The sequence below is a fragment of the Clupea harengus genome, chromosome 22 (assembly GCF_900700415.2).
Source record: "Clupea harengus chromosome 22, Ch_v2.0.2, whole genome shotgun sequence".
NCBI lineage: Eukaryota > Metazoa > Chordata > Actinopteri > Clupeiformes > Clupeidae > Clupea > Clupea harengus.
In genome coordinates this window covers 22834793-22853623 of record NC_045173.1, presented here as the reverse complement: position 1 = coordinate 22853623, position 18831 = coordinate 22834793, and the positions used below count along the sequence as shown (strand labels likewise).

At 47.0% G+C, this 18831-nt stretch overlaps 1 protein-coding gene across 1 annotated transcript; it reads right to left on the bottom strand.

Moving 5' to 3' along the window:
• Window positions 1–139: 139 nt before the first annotated feature.
• On the bottom strand, window positions 140–18494 carry nyap2b (neuronal tyrosine-phosphorylated phosphoinositide-3-kinase adaptor 2b). Its single transcript, XM_012826299.3, has 7 exons — window positions 17422–18494; window positions 15381–15583; window positions 10584–10873; window positions 6492–7598; window positions 3001–3825; window positions 2705–2808; window positions 140–2574 (listed from the first exon to the last, which is right to left on the bottom strand). Exons 2-7 carry the CDS (start codon window positions 15554–15556, stop codon window positions 2329–2331), a joined length of 2748 nt encoding a protein of 915 aa, XP_012681753.2. The 5' UTR covers window positions 15557–15583; window positions 17422–18494; the 3' UTR covers window positions 140–2328.
• Window positions 18495–18831: the final 337 nt, after the last annotated feature.

The window sequence follows — 18831 nt, the reverse complement described above, 5'->3', positions numbered from 1 at the left end:
TAAAAACCTAATAAAATCTGACAAATCATACGCATAGAAATGGGCTGTTAAAAACACAGGGTCTGTCCACTGACACTTCACATCTTTAAGTATGTCTGCACAGACTCCACACCATGACTCATGGCTTTGCCACAGCAAATTGAAGTTCATATTTATTTCTCTCAAAAAGACAGATGTGACAATCAGCATACTTTTTACAGATAAGAGAACACTCAGTGCAATAAGACAGAGGACTCTACCTTTCACAGTGCACATTTTTACATACAAAAAAAAAAAAGAGATCATTACATTTCAAAGCCCCATGCCTCAGTGTGGCTGGAGTGAATGTCAAACAATCATCTCAGCATGAAGCTGCATCCAGTGTAGCTTGGCACACACATATAGACACACACATACGCACACATACACACACACAGGTTACAAAAATCTTAGACCCTCCATGTTTATATGATCAAAATTTGATAGATAAAACAAACATACAGGCCACTTTTGATTAGCCTGAGTGATAATGAAATCAATTAGCTCCAGTTTTATTTACCACACATCTCTATATGCCTGCATATACTAGTGTCTGCAAAATTCAAACACAGCATTGTTGTGACCCCTGCACATTTGTTCACAAACTCCCTTTCTCAAGTGTTTTTCTTTTGTGACCTTTTACTCAAGAGTGACCCCATCTTCCAGTCACAGTGAGCAGTGGTCTCCAAGGCAACTCATTTTAGAACATGTTCCAGATGATCTAACCACGGAGGTTGAGTGGTGGTGGGAGAGGGGATAAGGTTGGGCGGGGGCTTCAACTACAATACCCAAAATACTTTGGCAATGCAGATCTTGCATTTGACGTGCAAATGAAAACCACTTCAACTGATTTGAAAGGTTGAGGTAGAGGGAGGGTGGAAGGTATCCAGCCAAATGCTGTATGATGGTGGATTATGGGTAGTGCAGTTCTTTTTATTTTTGTTTGGGCTTTTAAAAAAAAAAAAAAAAACAGGCATCATTAATATCTGCCTCAGTGTAGCTTTTGACCCCTTATTATTGATTCGATTGGTTGCTACAATTAGAGGGTCATTGCTAACAGACCTCCGATGAGTGCCTGTCACATAATCAGTGGTGAAAAGGGTTAGCCAATTGCTGGTGTTGGATTGTCTTACATGATCTCAGTCAGTCATACAGTACAATCCCTTTGCTTACGCAATTATAAATATACGGCACAGCATCCAGACAGTACCAAAAATATGAAACAATATCAGGAATATTTTTCTTCTGTTTTCGTCCTTCACAAGCAAGTGCATAAAATGAAGTTAGTAATAGAAGTAATAAGGTGTAGAAAGCTCAAGCATTGATTGTTCTGCCGTCTGTGTAAGGACTGGAGGGGCAGGTGTCTTCACTGTGCAGGCTGGGGGAAGGGTGCCGACTCCCCCCAATAAACTGCCTCCGCCCCAGGCTGGAGTTCAGAAGCCCCCTATCTCACATGCTGGTCTCTCACACCAATCACTGGGTCACCACATCTACTTTTATTTTTTTCTCCCTATTAAAAGTCGTCTTTTTCTTTTGTCTTGACATACATAAATGCTTATTCTTTTGCTCCAAACTCTGCCTTTAAATGTGTCTAGTTGCATAGGCATAAACAACCACAATAGGTGTTAAAAGGCCTACGTTAGGCAAACTCATCTCATGACAAGCTCAAACAATCCAAGTGTAGAATTGAAAATGTCAAGAAATGGAAAAGGTGTTATTGGGATTGATCTGCTACAGAAGTCAGGATTGCACATTCCTAATATATAGTATCCTTCACGTCGAAAGGCGACCACAAGACAGCCAGGCCTATTCCAGTCACCACAGAAATCCCAGTAAGGGACAGATAAAATCCATTCTATATAGTATGTTTTTTTTTTTACATTTCAGCATGGTAAATTAATTATTTTGATGTCTGAATTAAAAGAGGCTGGACAAGCTCACAATGTTGCAACTAGGTACCGTTAGATTGTGTATAGCGATGTCTGAGACAAAAAAAAAGGTATAAAACAAACATTTCAATGCTCTAAATCTACATAATCTTTGAAGACATTGTGTTAATTTTTCTTTAGAAAATATCTATTAATACTAGGTATATTACAAGAAATCACATTATAATATAAAAATATCAGATATTAACAACGATGATGGGAGAGCCTGACCGTCAGATATATTGCTATGGAAAAACCACCTGCTGTTCATCCTGATGTGAGCATCCTCTTTTCTATTTGATTCAGCCTGCTCATAGCCTCCCCCCTACAAAGGGATGGCATGTTGGCAGAGATATAGTCCATAGGGACATCACTCAGAGGTTCAGATGGCAGTGTCCCAAAATACAGTGGTCTGGCTGGGGTAGGGAGGAGGCCCATACTTCTTGGCCCCGTTGCTCTTCTTCCAGTCAGGGAGGGCAGGCGCGCTCTCCTGTTTGCATGGACTCCTGAGTGGCGGCCGCTGTGGCGGTTGCTGCTGCCGTGAGCGGATCTCCCGGCAGAGGCGCTGCTTGCGCTCGATCATTTCCAGCATGGTGCTGTCGCCATAAACCCAGGGCATGGGTGGCATCTGAAGTGAAGGGGTCAAGAGGACATCGGAGTGGTCAGACAGAGTGTGACAGGTAGTCGCATCAGGTTGCACTGACTTTATGCTACATACAGCAGTTACAGTAGTAGAGAAGCAAACATTTCAGCATTACCTGGCTCTGTGGAGGTTCTTGAGGTTGTCTCTGGGGCGTCCCCAGGGGAGACGGAGCCACTGGAGTGGAGGGGGAGCGAGCCACTTTCTGCACTGTCTTCAGCTCTGCAAGGAAAGAGGTATCTATTATAGTCTAGTCAGTAATGTTTTTGAGTTCAGTTTTGTAGGACGTATTATGCAGTTCTGTGAACAATAAGAGATTTTTTTTTCTCGATGAGAGTGCATTAAAGACTACAGCGCACAAGAAGATCAAAAGCAACCTGACTGCAGCACAAAACATCAGTAATGAGTTCCTACCTGAGTTGGTATTTCCCAGCATCATAGTTGGACTAACAGATGATCGTCCAAGCCGATTTGGCGTCCCGATGGCCGGTGGCCCAGTGATACCCTCCCATTCATTAGTTTTAGTGGGCTCTGTGCAGTAGGTGATCCTCTCTTTGCCCTCGTGCCTTGGCAACAGCTCTGGAACGTGCCCACCCCTGTCCTTGAAGTCACGCCTAGATGCGAAATCGGCAGAGTTGCAACCACGGTCTTTGCTTTCCCGCTTAGTGTCTGTGCTGTGGTGGTTCCTTTCCTTAGAATCCCAATCCCGTCTACTCTCCGAATCCTTCCTGCCCCCCTCTTTACTATTCCGCCTCACTTCCAATCCATTTCTAACCGATTCTTTGCTCTCGTGTCTCGACATGGCGTCTGGGACGTGACTGCCTCTGTCTTTACCGTCGCGCCTTAAATCGGTTCCATTCCTACCCGTTTCTTTACTGTCCTGTCTTGGCACGCAGTCCATTCCATTGCATCCCCTGTCTTTGCTGTCACGTCGTGGCAAAAGATCACTAATGTTATTTCCGCGGTCTTTGCTATCACGGCGCTGGAAAAGGTCCACATTGTTGCTTGTCCTGTCCTTGCTATCTTGTCTAAGGAGAGCCTCTGGCATGTTGGCAATCCTGTCCTTGCTGTCTCGGCGCGGTATAGGCTCCATGCCGTTGCAGCTCCGATCTTTGCTTTCGCGTTTGGATTCTTTGGAGCTACTGTGCCGCTCTTTGCTCTCTCGCTTTGATTCTTTGTGGTGTCGATCTTTTCCTTCCTTTTTGGACTCGGAACTGTGGCACCTTCCCTTGGATTCGCCTAATATAGAAGACAGAAAAGACGGTTTAATGATTGTCTTGCAGCTCATTTATTTTAATGTCCACAAATTTGAGTAGGCTATTATTCTATTCAAAGTCTACTTTTCAATCTTCATCAAACCATACAACGGCATCGACCAACCCTGGCTTGACTGTGAATAATCGGAGTTCTCTGAGACTTGGTATCTCTTTTGCAATATCATTATTTAACCACTTGGTGTCGCTTCAACACAGACAGACATATACTACAAAGGATTAAATGTGTTTTGATCATCAAAGCTGTATCTACGTGTTGTGCGCGTGTCTTTGTGATGCTCATATAGGCATCAACATTTTGCACATACTGAAATAAAGACCTACGGACATTATGGAGTTAATGTGATCATACACGTAGTATATTATTTTAATTTTAAAAGAATAAAGATCATGAAATCAATAGAGATCTTTCGTTTCCATTTTCACCAGGGTTAGCAGGGGTTTGATATGTAAACATGCATATAAACAATTTGTTAAAGACTGAAAACATTCCATGCCCATTGATTCTTTAATGAAGTCCATTATTGATTAACAGTCATCTCACTTGCTAATCACCCTTTAAAATCTCCTACTGCCTGCCACACCACAATGAAGAAGACATAATTAATGGTGTCTCTTAGTGTGTGTGAATGAGGCCAAGTCCCTCATCCACTATTCAAGACAGCATTGATTGGTCAGTTAAATAGGTCATACCGCTGTCCACCTCCAGCTATAATAGACCGTGTTATTTACACACTATTGTCAAAGCCCACAGCATGGCAGTAGCATCTGCATGGCCCCATGGGATGGAAATCAGGTGCAAATCAGGTGCAACCTGCTAGTGAACCACATGAAGCCACGCTCAATCAACATCGGCCCTGGCAACAGACAGCAGTGGCAGGCCAACTGGGAAAAACAACAACCCTCAGGAAAAAAAAAGACAAGTCACATGACAACAACAAGTGCAGCAACACCCAAAGGGATGAGCAAGAATGACTGCTGCGCCAAGAATTTGTTTAGACTTGGCACATTACAATAATGCTTTCGTCTAGAAAATATTTCAGGGAGAACATGAAAGAAGCACTTTCTATCCATAGCCACTGCACTTACTACACATAATGGCATGCTTGAGTGAACTGAGGACTTCAAGACTTTGTAGAAATGAATATATATAAGCCCATAGCAAGAACAGGAGAATATAAAAAACAGAATCATGAAGCAGTTTAAGCAGGTGGAGACATGATCCCATGCCCTGCCCGTTACAGCGCCTCTGATTCCATGGGGCCGCTGTGACCTGCACTGTGATTGGTTGTCCCTCTGGCACAGAGAGATTCTAGGAGGAAATGTCCTCCTCTGTTGCCATGATGTGGAAACACACCCGCTCTCCAATGAAGACTCACGTGGGAGTCACGGTTTTGACTTCACTACAAACAGTGCATGACAAAAACATGTTCAAATGGCTCCGCTTCAAAATGAAAAGAAATTCTCTGACAAAAAAAAAGAATTGCCTGCTTTCAATCACTATAAGCAGTGAAATCTATTTCAACTAACAGTTAATATCTGCTTGTAAAATCTCTTTACTCTTGCACAAAGCATCCAGTTATGGGATTGATCTTTTAGCGCACAATTTTCATCAGTAAAAAAAAAAAACACTGCTGATGCATTCCATCAGTGAAAAACCTTACTGCACACACTGAGAGACCATGCACTGATCTTCCCCTCAAGAACAAACGGGCCATATCAATTCATTAACAAGAATCTAGATCACGGAGATCTAGTTCAAGAGGGGAAAAAAAAAGCTTTTGAAGAAATTCCCTGAGCACACGAGCACCACTCCAAGCCTCTGAACGTCGAGGCATTTCAAATGACTCACAGGCTCTTTGAAAACAACCGCAAGCCTGATGTTTCTGCCTCCGTGCTCCGCAGCACACAGTGCTCTCTCTGGCAGGGGCTGCTGCAGCATCATGTTTGTCTGTGTTTAAACGTGATGTTTACATATTTAAAAGTAATGCACCGCGTTTGGCTTAATGCTGCAGCCGAGGCTGGGGAGGCATACGGGCTGCTTTTGCCCCTAATCTCCCCCAGATTAAATCATATGATCTGTATGATCGGTCTGTTTTCAGCGCCCAGATTAAGCAAACTCACAGAGGAAACACAGCAAAGATCTGTGGCCAGAGTTAAAGGTGCTGCCGCATTGCCTCTGGCTGAGATTCATCTCACTAATGTGCTGGATTTGAAGCTGTTTGACCAACAGCAAAGCAATCAGAGAATCTCTCTTAATACCTCTCGACATTTATCATTTCACTCTGAAGTATACGGAAAGTACTGGAGTTAGATTATATTTGTTTTAGTGCTAATGGATTCGGTTTGATATAAACATGTTCTTATCTGCAGTACACAGTCTCACACAGATAGATAGACAGACAGAATTGACAGACAAATATATTTGTGGACAAACAGACAGATAGATAGATAGATAGATAGATAGATAGATAGATAGATAGATAGACAGATAGATAGATGGTTAGTTGGACAGACAGACAGACAGACAGGCAGGCAGGCAGGCAGGCAGACAGGCAGACAGACAGACAGACAGACAAACAGATAGATAGATAGATGGTTTGTTGGACAGACAGACAGACAAGCACTCACTCTCTCCAGGCTCTTTGGACTTCCTGCCACTGGTGTTCTTCTTCAGCATGTTCCTGCCGGTGGTGAACAGGTTGGTGAGTTCATCAAGAGGGCTGGTAGGGGTGCGGGAGCGGCCCATGGACACATTCTGCATGGAGCCGTGCAGCCGCCCACCTTCTTGAGGGGGCGACCCCTTCCCATGTGGGGTGGCCGAGGCGCTGCGGGGCAGCCCCGCGTTGGGGAAGGGTCCGTCGAAAGGTGGCACCCTCATGAGGCTGAGCGGAGTGAGGCAGCGGCCCATGCTGACGGGGGAGGGGCAGGCCGAGTGGCTGCGCTGGTAGCCATGGCCCGACGCCGAGGACTTGTAGAGGGTGCAGGACAGGGGAGGCGCCGACGAGCGCCCAGAGACAGTAATGGTGGGGGTGGCGGTGAGCTCGCGCTCTGCCCGGCGGCGGTGGTGCGAGAAGGAGGAGGAGGCCGAAGAGGAGATCGAGGGCTCCATGGAGGATGAGGACGTGGGGGACTTACTGTAGGAGGCATTCTCCAGCATGGGTAGCTTGGCCACATCCAGGGGTGTGAGCGGGGACTCGTCCGAGTTCGGCGAGCACTGGGCGGGGGCCGCAGGGAATACCAGCAGCGGCGGCCTGTGCGTGAGCAAGTTGGGGAAGGGCGCAGGGATGTCGCAGAGTGGGGTGCCACGCGGCGTAGAGCAGCGGCTGCCCAGGGGCTCGGGTTGGTCCGGTGGGCACGGGGTGGCGCACTGCGAGCGGAACCCCGAGGGCTCCCAGAACGAGTCCAGCTCCTCCAGCGCCGGGTACTTCATCTCTTCGTACACAGCCTCTCCGGGCTCATCGTCCTCACTGCGCTGTACCTCCCGGGCCGCCACCGCCGCCGCGCTCCCCGACATCTCGATGTACACCGGTTCGTCCGAGTCCGAGTCCCGTCCGGGCGGGCTCTGTGGCTCCGGGGGCGAGGAGGCCAGAGACCCCCGGGAGGCTGGAGGCGAGCCCTTGGAACTGTGGGTCCTGATGTAGGACTCATCAAAAGAAATGCTCAGCTGCGTGTTGGGGTTCCTCTTGGGCTTGGGTGGGGGGACCCTCCTGCATTCATCACTGCAACCCTGAGAAGCTATGAGAAGAGGCAAAACAAAAAGACAAGTTAGCATTGAGGTGGAGTTAGCATTAGCCTATCCCCAGTCATGGACGCAGTAATTGCATCAGATATGTGTCTGAGTGGCTGTGTTTTGCATTGTGAACAGCAGTCTTACTAGACTTTTTACTTCTCACTAATCACTCATTCAGAATACCCTAACCACCATTTGTGCCCTCCACTGTTTTCTAAAAAGACAAAATGCGCAATTAAGTGTTTATGGCGTGATGGTCATCTAAAAAGGTGAACAATAGTCCGACATAAGGATGACGCAATCTCATACAATCAGTTTTTTTTCTGATGCAGTCACATTTTCTCAAGAGTGGCCTTAAACTTTTGTCCATGACTGTATATTGCACCTGTCACAGACCCACCCAGTTCCTCTAGTATTCTCTCAGCTAATATGATTAAGTCAAATCAATACCCATGATAGACTCCGTATTATGACCCATAAGTTCCCGTCCCAATGACAGCACATTTGATGTTGATCCACACATACTTAGGCTGAAGTGTCTGCTGCTGGATGAATAGATGCTCAGATCTAATGGGAAACCCATTTGAAGGCAGTACATTTACATTTACATTTAGTCATTTAGCAGATGCTTTTATCCAAAGCGATTTACAATGTATACACATTTTACATTTTACACTGATGGCACACTGCACATCAGGAGCAATTAGGGGTTCAGTGTCTTGCTCAAGGACGCTTCGACAGGGAATCGAACTAGCAACCTTCTGATTACTAAACGACTTCTCTACCTCCTGTACCACTGTCGCCCCAGTACATTAAGTGTGAGAGTGAGATGTATTGAGGACGGACACTGACCATGTCGATTGTACACTGGAGATTTTACACCTTGAATTATTCACAGACCAGATGGTAGGATTTTCTCTACCTCTGTACCCTGCACGCAAATGGACACCCAAATACAAGCAAGAACACACACCCACATAGATGCACCCACACACACACACACACATATACACCACACACACACATATACACATGCTCGCTCGCACGCATGCACACACACACACACAGATGTATATATCTATACACAATGGAATACACACACAAGTGCGCACACACAAATGCACACAAACTCATCAAAAAATGCATGGGAATTCAAACACACAGAGCACACAGACACGCAAACCCATGCAAATTCATTGATACACAACCAGGCACATGCAAATCTGCTCACTGAAAAACACACACACACAAGCAAAGTTCTGTGCTGCCCCAAGGTTTTACCCTTAAGCTTTTTATGACGTGTGGCTGAGGTAGATCACTGTTGGTAATGGATACAAATACTGGGAAAATAATATCCTGAAAAAATCGTTTACACAAAGTGTACTAAACATATCAATGTGACCAGAATCCAGCCTGAACAGCTGGTTGCATGCACATGTTGTTGTGAGTAAGGCAGTGCTGTTGCGTGTTTGTGTTTGTATGTGTCCATTAATTATGTTAAAACAGTGGGTCTTGAGATCTGTTTCAGTGCTCACGATTACTGCCCCTCCTCCTCCTCCTCCTCCTCCTCCTCCTCCTCCTCTTCCTCCCCCTCTCTATCTTTCTCTCACTCTCTGTATCTCTCTGCGATCACTCCATCACTCCATCTCTCTCCTGCTCTCCCTCCCCCCTCCCCTCTGGCGGATGTGTCTACCCTCTCCCCCCCTCTCCTCTAGGGTAGCTGAATCTAGGTCAATCGCTCCTCCTGAATGAGTCCGTTCTGCCCTGACTGGTCCCTCCCCCACCCCTTCTATCTCTCCTCGCACACGCAACCCTCCCTCCTCTCAGTGAGGGACACCCCCACATGGCGCTGCTGATTGGCTGCCATGCTGTCAAGCTGCTTGACAGCTCGCGTCCCATTGGCCGAGGCTGTTGTCTCACTCTGTGCCGTGTAAGCGCTGGTTGGCAGATGCTGCTGCCAGACGCCTTGATTGGACGAACAGCAGGGGGGTTCTCTGTTTCTGTGGGATGGTTGCTGTGGCGCCTAGGAAGATCTGTGTATCCCCTTAAATATGAGCACATGCAGGTCCCCCAGCATTACACAGGCACACACATAGGCACATGCAAGTACTTAGCAGGGATAGCTTCAAATTTGTAACGCTGCATTGTGCAAACGAATGTATTTGCACATGTGTATGGATGTTTACATACATATTAGCTCTAATTTGCTAACATTGACACACAATTTAAGGCTGTACTGTGTATTCTGTATGTGGGCAATAGGTTGCTAATTCAAAACTGTCTCAGCACAGTTAAAGTTAAAACAACCCTCAACAGTTAATCCTGTCAAGGGCTAATTTACATGTCCTCAAACCACCCAGTCCTCGAAAACACTCCCTCACAGAGATAGCAACAGTTTCCCCCTGGCTCGAGCTCTGCCCTTGCACACAGCTCCACAGGGTGAAGCTAATCAGAGCGCTGACCCCTTTAAGGGAATAATGGTGTGCCGCAGCTCAGGCTCCGACTCGGAGAAGGGAATGTGGGCCAGAGAAGCAGGCCATGCTGCAGTAGAATTCTCGCTGGGGAAGAGGAGGAACCCACTGACCTTGGCATTCCATTCATGGGGGTTGCAAAACTCAGCATCACCCCCCCCCCCCCACCTCCCCCAATGTTTCTGTTTTCTATTTATCACCGTTCGCCTGTCACTCATCCGGAAAAGGGTGGGGATGGGGGGCACATCCGAAAATCAAATCTTGCCTGCGGTGAGAAATGCCCCTATTCATAAGTTGGCTATCATGTGATCACAGGCCGCTGGCATGCATGGTCACGTGACCACAGAAGAGAGAGAGGCATGGTGTTTGCCATGGACTACACGTCAACAAACGTTTCTGTTCTGATTGGATGAGACAATACTGTGAGACCTTTTGGTATTATGATGGACCTTGCTGGATGTGTCTGGATTCTACCTGTGGAAGTTGTTTGGACACAGTGAAGACATGACTGAGACCTACCATCACACTTGTCTGGGTCTCCACTCCTGCAGGTGGAGGAGGCCAGGTCCACCGTCTCCGAGGAGATGCTGAGCTTGGTGTTGGGGTCCCGTCTGGGTTTGGGCGGGGGCTGCTTGCGAGAGGTAGGGCTGCCGTCCTCCTCCCCTCCGCCTCCAACCGAGTGCAGCGACTGGGAGCGCACAGCGAAGCCGGGGCCACAGGAGGGGTGTGCCACGCGCTCCGGAGCGGCCGGCATCGTCATGGAGCCAATGCGCAGGTGCTTCCCCTCCGTCACAATGTCCTCTCCAGTACTGAAGGGGCAGAGATTCAACATGGCATGGAGAGAGTTAGAGAGAACAGGGGAGACGGAAAAGGTCAAGTGACTCATTATTGTTTTTTTTTAAGTTTACACGGTTAGTCATGTAATACAGTCTTGATCTGTGAACACAATATGGGCGCATGGGAAGCCGCGATGTCAAAGCCGTGTAAAACAATCAAGCTGATACGTATGTGTTTCATCATGTCTCTGGATGTAGATGTTTGAAGGACGGAGTGTTGAATGGGTGATCAAGTGCCAGCTGTGTTTATGGTTGGGGCACTGTGGTTGTGTTCTGTCAACACGCCCACCCAGACAATGATTGCCTCGTCGGAGCTACTCATGCAGGAGAATAGGTCTGTTAGCAGCATTGATTTCTGTTTAACCCAGGGCAGGCTTTCTGCTCAGGGCCTGAGGACAAGCACAGTGACACAATGGAAGCCTCCATGCCAGCATGAATTGATTTCCTTAAGTGAATGATTGGACAGTGTTGAATGTTTCAGGATGGGGTGCTCAGCCACTCTTTGCTGACACACCTGGTCTCAGGGAGAGAGAGTTTCCCATATGCCAATTGCATTTTATAGTTTGACGAGAGGAGGTATTCCATATTCCTCGTGCTTAGGTCAGGTGACTTAAAAGAAGAACTTATAAGAACCAAGAACGGCAGTGAATTTTGGTAATGGACCTAATGTCTACAAGCCAAACTCCGACAACAAATGACAGGGAGATGTGCCATAAATGATAGAGCAGACATTCTTATCCTTTAATCTTTTTCATGTTAAACACTCTCCTAACAGGTCCTCTCCACTGCTCTCTTTCTCTTTTCTCTCTCTCTCTCTTTCTGTCTTTCTCTCTCTCTCTTTCTCTCTGTGTAATGTATCAGGTAGCAGGCACTCTGCTAAACCCAAACATCACCCATCTGTGGATTCTGCTCTTGTGAGCCCAGACCTTGGCAGACGTAAAAGTGACTTGTTAAGCTTTCAGGTGAGTATGTGTGTTTGTGTGAGTGTGTGTGTGTGTGAGAGAGAGGAAGTGTGTGTGTGTGTGTGTGTGTGTGTGTGTGTGTGTCTCCCACACACAGCTGCTGAGCTGCAGGAGTCTGGAGGGGAGGGTTCATTGGTCAGGGGCTTAACTTTGCCTAGCAACAGGGTATCCACAGAAACCAGACACAAAATCTGCTTCTGCTCCATACAGTCCACCAGCACATCACAGCATTGCGCAGCACTGCATAACACACACACACACACACACACACACACACACACGTGATCAATTAAGCATTAAGCCTTTGTTAGGGCGGTCACAATGTCACAGCAACTGCAAACTCTCCATGCACCCGCCCAGGCCACGACACACACAAGATTCCCACTGGTCAAAGTTACACGATCAAAGACAAAACATCAGATAAGAATGACCTTGAGTGCTAAACAAACGTGTCTTTCATGTCTTATGTATTTCTGATGAATGATTTTTGTTCAGCAATAAAGCATCCTTTTGTCCCCTTTCGAAAAACACCCTCCTCTGTGATGTACATTTCAAACTGGGGTATCATGAAAAAAACAAAAAGATAGCAAGCAAGTCAAAATGCTAATTACACAGCAAAGAAAGAAAGAAAGAATGAAAATAGACTAAAGTAAGTACAACAGTTGTAAAACAGTTGACTAAAGAACAGGTAGGGGGCAGAGAGAGTGGACATGAGATGAGATGAACAGGGTGGTCTGAGCCGTGAAGCGTTGGGCCAGATGGCGGTTTGGCACAGGTGTGCGTGACAGACTGACGGGACAGGAGTGTTTTATTTATAAGCAGACATTCTGTCGTCACCTGCTAATGCAGCGAAAAGCCTTTACCAGGTACCACACACTATCCTCTCCAGGCCAGGACAGAGTTCTTTGATTTTGTCTTGAAAAGACTATTTACGGTTTCTGCTCTCTCGTGGGGCCACGGTCACACAAACATAAACATGCAAACACTGAACTTCACATTCACACACACAATGTGTGTTTTCAGACTTGGTCATGCACACACAGACCAAAACACAAATACACACAAAAACCACACGCTCTATTCAAGCGCACACTAGTCATATTTTGATATGCAAATGTGCACGTGATTGTATGCATGTGTAGAGCAGCACGTCAACACACTTTCTCCTAGAGACACAATGGAAATGCTCCAGTAAGGTGGCAGCCTGCAAGAAGACCCGCCTCACTCACTCCAACCAGAGCGTCTGATTGGTTTGTGGCTACTCCAGCTGTCACCAGGCAGAACATATCTCCTACATATCCCCACGCTCTTCACACTTAATCTTTCCCTCTTTCTCTCTCTCTCACTCTTACGCGTGCAGGGCTTGTTCTCCCCCCCCCCCCCCCTTCCCTCTACATCTCTCTCTCTCGCACACCCTATCATCCTCTGACTCTCTCTCACTCTCTCCATCAGCTACAGAAAAAATGGGTCGTCTCATTGACCTACTTATATAGGCCTCGTGAAAAACTCGTCTTTTCTTCCAGCTTCTACCTATTAATATTTCACTCCGGCAACAGCTGAGACAAGTAGAGAAAGAGAGAGTGAGGGGGGCCTGAAATCAGAGAGTGGCTTCCCCTCTTTCCTGCGCACTCTAGGCAACAGCCGCCAGACCAGGAACGTGAGTGGTGTATGTGTGAGTGTGTGTGTGTGTGTGTGTGTGTGTGTTTGTGTGTGTGTGTGTGTGTGTGTGTGTGTGTGTGTGTGTGTGAGCCTAGCACATGAGCTCACCAGGGAAGCAGGGCAGCATGCTAAACTCAGGCAGGCAAGCGCTCCCACGCCAACTGAAACTTTTCTCTTGTGTTTCATCAGACAAAATGGCTGCATAGGCCAGCCCACTGCAGTAGCTGCAGCTCAAAGCCTTACAGCTTGGTTAAGGAGAGGAAGAGAAGTTATTTCTGTTAGGGTCTGACGGCATACCTAGCATTTTTGTTCTTGCTAGGAGTGTTTTTTATTGAAAAAACCTGCTGCCTTGTCCTGGGAAAAACATTCTATCCCTCTGATAGCACTTGATAATGAAGACAACTTATTTTACCCATATCGCAATTTCTACAATTGTAAATACTGAGCAGTATTAATTTAGCTTCATTTAAAGTGCTTAAAATTAATACAAATAAATGAAATCACACCCAAGAACAGTGCATTTGAAACATAATTAAAGCTGTTTTTAACGTAACAAAATTCACAATCACTTGCACTTCGAACTTTGTCAAAAAGGTTTCAGCTACCCTTGGCAAGGAGAGGGTGCTTCAAGGGGAATTATCATTGGTCCACCCCAGAGTAAACATTACGTCATTGCACAATTGTTGGCTGGAAGAATCAGTCAGTGTCAGTGTATGAGAGAGTGAGGGAGAGAATGAGTGAGACGGGGGGGGGAGATAGAGAGGGTGTGTGTGTGTGTGTTTGTGAGTGTGTGGGTGTGGGTGTGTGTGTGTGTGTGTGTGTGTGTGTGTGTGTTTGAGAAAGTGAGAGAGAGAGAAAGAGAGTGTATGGTTTGCGGACATGTGAATGTGTATGTATGGGACAATCAAGACCAGTGTGTTTGTGTGTGTTCTTCTGTGTTTGTGTGTGTGTGTGTGTGTGTGTGTGTTTATTGTGTCTGACAGACAGAGAGTGAGACAGTGATCAGGCGCAGATTGCTCAGCCTAATTGTGCGAGCCACAGAGCACTTTGCAGCCACCAAAAGCAATCAATGCCTGCATCCTGCAATTACATGTGTGAATTGATACCAAAGCCAGTCTGCGGTAGCAAGTGACCGCACACCCCCTGCCAACATGTCTCATCACAGCGGCCCAGAGGGCTCTCACAGCTCCAAACAAGCCTTTTTAAAGCCCAGGACAGATGTTCTCAGAAGACCATGAAAGTCAGGCCAACACCTCTCCAGAAGCCACCTCCACACAGCAGCAATAATCTACACGATAACTCTTCTAAATGTCACCATGTGGGTGCACCCTCCTGAACGGAGTCATCGGGGCATCTTAACTGCTGTCAGATTACCGAAGGACAGTTTCCTCACAGACAGTCTCCTTATCATGTTTCCAATGAGAGACTCGGGAATCTCACCCTAACCGAGAACAAGTCCTACATATGTCAGCAGCTAAAATATTAATAATCTTCCCCGGAGGAGAGGACAGCATGAAGCTCGGCAGCAGCGGGACCAATGAGTGGCGCCCTACCAGAGCTGGAGGGAGACACAGGGAGCCCACACAGGACGGCCCTGGCGTATAGAACTGATATTATTATCCCCCTACATTATGGTGGGCGTTGCGCTTATAACTGTTTGCGATGGGGGAGGGGAGGGTCATGATTGTGGGTGAGGGGCTGGTGTTGGTGTGTGTGTGTGTGTGTGTGTGTGTGTGTGTGTGTGTGTGTGTGTGTGTGTGTGTGTGTGTGTGTGTGTGTGTGTGTGTGTGTGTGTGTGTGTGTGTGTGTGTCTGTATGTGTAAGCATTGATCAACTAACATGCAGGTGTGAGAACTCACCTCTTTATGGCTTCTTCCTGCTTTCTTTTCTTGTCGTTTTTCTCCTGACCAATAGTCCTGTTTTTCTCATTCCTGACAAAGTCTTGGTTGTGAGTGATCAATCCTTTGTAGGCTCTTAGTCCACTGTCTTCAACATACTGGAAAAACCGAAGAGTGTCCTCTTTTGAGCTCATCATCCTTTACAGGCAATCCACCAGAGCTTTCTGAAGGCAAAAAGGCAAAGTATTAATTAGGTACCTCATGATAGCCCACTGTGCGTGTGTGTGTGTGTGTGGCAGGGGGTGAGACAGAGAGAGTGTACATGTATGCTATTGTCAGTACTGTCCAGGGACAGTACAAATTGGTGGTAACAATTGCATCATGACAATGATCAGAAATAATTTCATCATTCCCTCTGGGGCTCCACTGATGCCTCCGAAAATGATCAACATATAGAACAAAACAAGACACACACACAAACATAAATACAGCACATACACACAGAAACACCCTCTTCTGCACACTCAGCAAAGTGCAGATACAAGTTTACCAGCAAAGTATTACGCACAACCTGCGTTGGGTCTTGATTTGCTCCCATGTTATCTTTACAGGGTTGTTGCTATGAAAGATTTTCCTGTCACACAGTTGTCGTGCCGACTGCTGTGTAAACTCTCCTCTTAGCTGGCTGTCTAGGACATTGAGTCCTGTTCTCAATCATTCCTTAAAGGTTCACACAGGCCTGTCTATGGATGATCGTGGGCTGAATAATTAACATTGAGAAGCATTTTACAATCACAGAGGGGCTCTGTTTATAAAGCTTGTGTGCACTGTTTTCTAAACCGAATATCCTGTGTGTGTGTGTGTGTGTGTGTGTGTGTGTGTGTGTGTTAGCGTAAGCACGTGAGCACACATGTTTGCAGCAATGCAGGGTGTGTGGGTGTGTAGGAGCGCAGTGTCTACAGCATCTGCAGAAGTCGGTAAAGGAGGAGGAGGTGGAGACTGCACTCTTATGTAGGTCAGTATTTTCAGATCAGCCCAAGACTCTTGCATGCTTGTTTATGTGCGAGCGGACCACTATGTGAGTGTGTGGGAGTGGGAGTGTGTGTGAGGGGGAGGGGGTGGGGGTGGGGGATGAAGGGAGTGTTGAGGGGGAGTGAGTGTGCAAGGGGGGGCGGGGGGGGCGGGGGGGCTTGGAGGCCAGCCAGATGGGGATTGCACCGCCAACTGCGAAAAACCTGTCATTGTCTAGCATCCTCTGCATCCTTGCCTCCACTTATCACTCATCATTCAAAAAAGAAAAAAACTTTTCTGTTGGAGCAGTATGAGCCTAGCAAAGTGGAAGTGAAGTAGCGTACTACGTGTCTGAGGTGACCTCCAGCAACTCCAGTCAAAGGAGTATGCTTTAAAAAAAAGACTTGGAGTCCCAACAGAAGCAGTGCTTTAAAGATGTAAACATCCTGTGAGGGAGGACCAGGGCTGAGTTGAGGGTCAGCGCTACACCTGCAGCAGGTGCAGATGCAGTGTGATGTTGCTCTGGGTGCCATGTGCTTTGAGTTTGGGTTTAATTCTCTCATTAATCCTGTAAGCTCACAGCTCTGCCCCCTGAAAATCAGCTTGTTTATCACGCAGCTTTCCTCACAGCACCCCCCTCTCCCTGTCACCTCCTCAATATTTATCTATAGTTCTTTCTCATTTTTTGCCTCTCTTTTTAATAGTTTAGTCTCGTTTCCTCTATATTCTCACATCCTTTTGTCTGATTAAAAAAAAAACGGCAACAGTTGGCATTTTCGGGAAACACAAAGGTGCAAAGCAAGGGTAGCCTCGCACGGTTAGTGACCCACATTCCGGGAATCAAAACAACAGTGAGTCATGGAGCTAGTGGATGCCTTAAAGTAGCTGGGTGGGTTTCTTATAAAAAGCGCTGTGGAGAACAACTCAAGGTCAGGCTAAGGGGTCAAAGACAGCTTCATTCACAGGTGTGCATCACTCAGAAACGCTCTGAAGAGACTGAACAGGTAAAAAAGGAAGTCACTGCAAATCACATCATTGTTTTTATACTTACAGAGAGGCTGAGTTCCTGTGGACACATGCACGGAACCACTTCTCAGGCAAATCCAGTACAACCTTGAAAGCTCTGAGAACTCCTGACCATGTTCCTGAGAATTCCACGCTGGTTCCACATAGAGGATGATGGCCATGGTAAAAGTCACAGAGTTGTACACAGAACTCCAGTCTCCAGTCCTGGAAGGGGAGAGGGAGGGAGATCCCCCAGATGGTGGCCTAACTATAAACTCCCTCCTTTGGGTACCTCGAGACCCCTGAATCCTGTGTCCATTCAGTGCAGAACTCCGGCTCAGAGTCCACTTCCCTCCTCATCTGCCCATGTTATGAAAATCCATCGACACCAAAGCAACCTGCAGTGAACATCCTCTCCAAAAACTCACGTGCACTCACTCACTCAGACACACACACACATTCATCACACACACACGTCCTGCACTCACTGTCCTACAAGTACCAGGCACTGGTCCAGACACACGCACACACTCGTAAAACTCCACAGAGGCGGTCCAAAACAGTCCAGGCACTCACGCTGCGCTCCTCTCACTCAGGTGAAGTGTGTGCATATCCCCGGCAGGCGCTTGCGACTCTGGGGCTTGGTTGGGCATGTCTCTCCCAGTCTTGCACACACTCTCTCGGATGTGGAGCTCGGCTGCGTGTAGATGCCACGGCACATTAACCCAGCCTTTACAACACAAAGAACACGCCTACCCACCTCGCAGCGGTAGAGCTTCCCCCTCCTCCTCCTCCTTCTCTCTCTCTCTCTCTCTCCCTCCCTCTCTCTGTTTCCTGGTTTCAGTACCATGGACAGCTCAGCTCCCTGCTCTAGTGTTGCTGTCATGTAGCGTGGTGGGCTATGGAGGAAGGACTGGGGTGGGTAGGAAGGACTGTGCGTGTCAGTCACACTGGCAAGGGCGGGAGGACCATCATCATCACCACAGCTAACAGGGTGTGACCTCGTTAGCCCAAACCCCTCATCCTGCCAGCCGGCTCAACCACTCCCAGCTTCTCCTTTGGCAAGTAAACAAGTGGGAAACACACACACACACACACACACACACACACACACCAGAGGAGCAAGAGCACAAAAACACGCCCGCACCCACGTGCACACAGACAAAAACAAAAAGAGATACTGCTTTCCCAAAAATGTTTTAGCGCTTAGTTTTTGGGTTTTTTTTTGCGGGAGACATGAGAACATGAAATGAGACGATACCATCAATCTGAAAAATACTAAAAATGTTATCTTTATTATGCCATACAATACAATACCATACAACCAAAAAGAAAAACATATTTTCTCATCCCAGAGGGCAAGCTTGGCTGGAATAAAAAAAAACAATAGCAGAAACCATGTGCATGAAAGTGGTTCCATCTATGTGTGTGCTTGAAAAAATGTTTTGAGAATGCA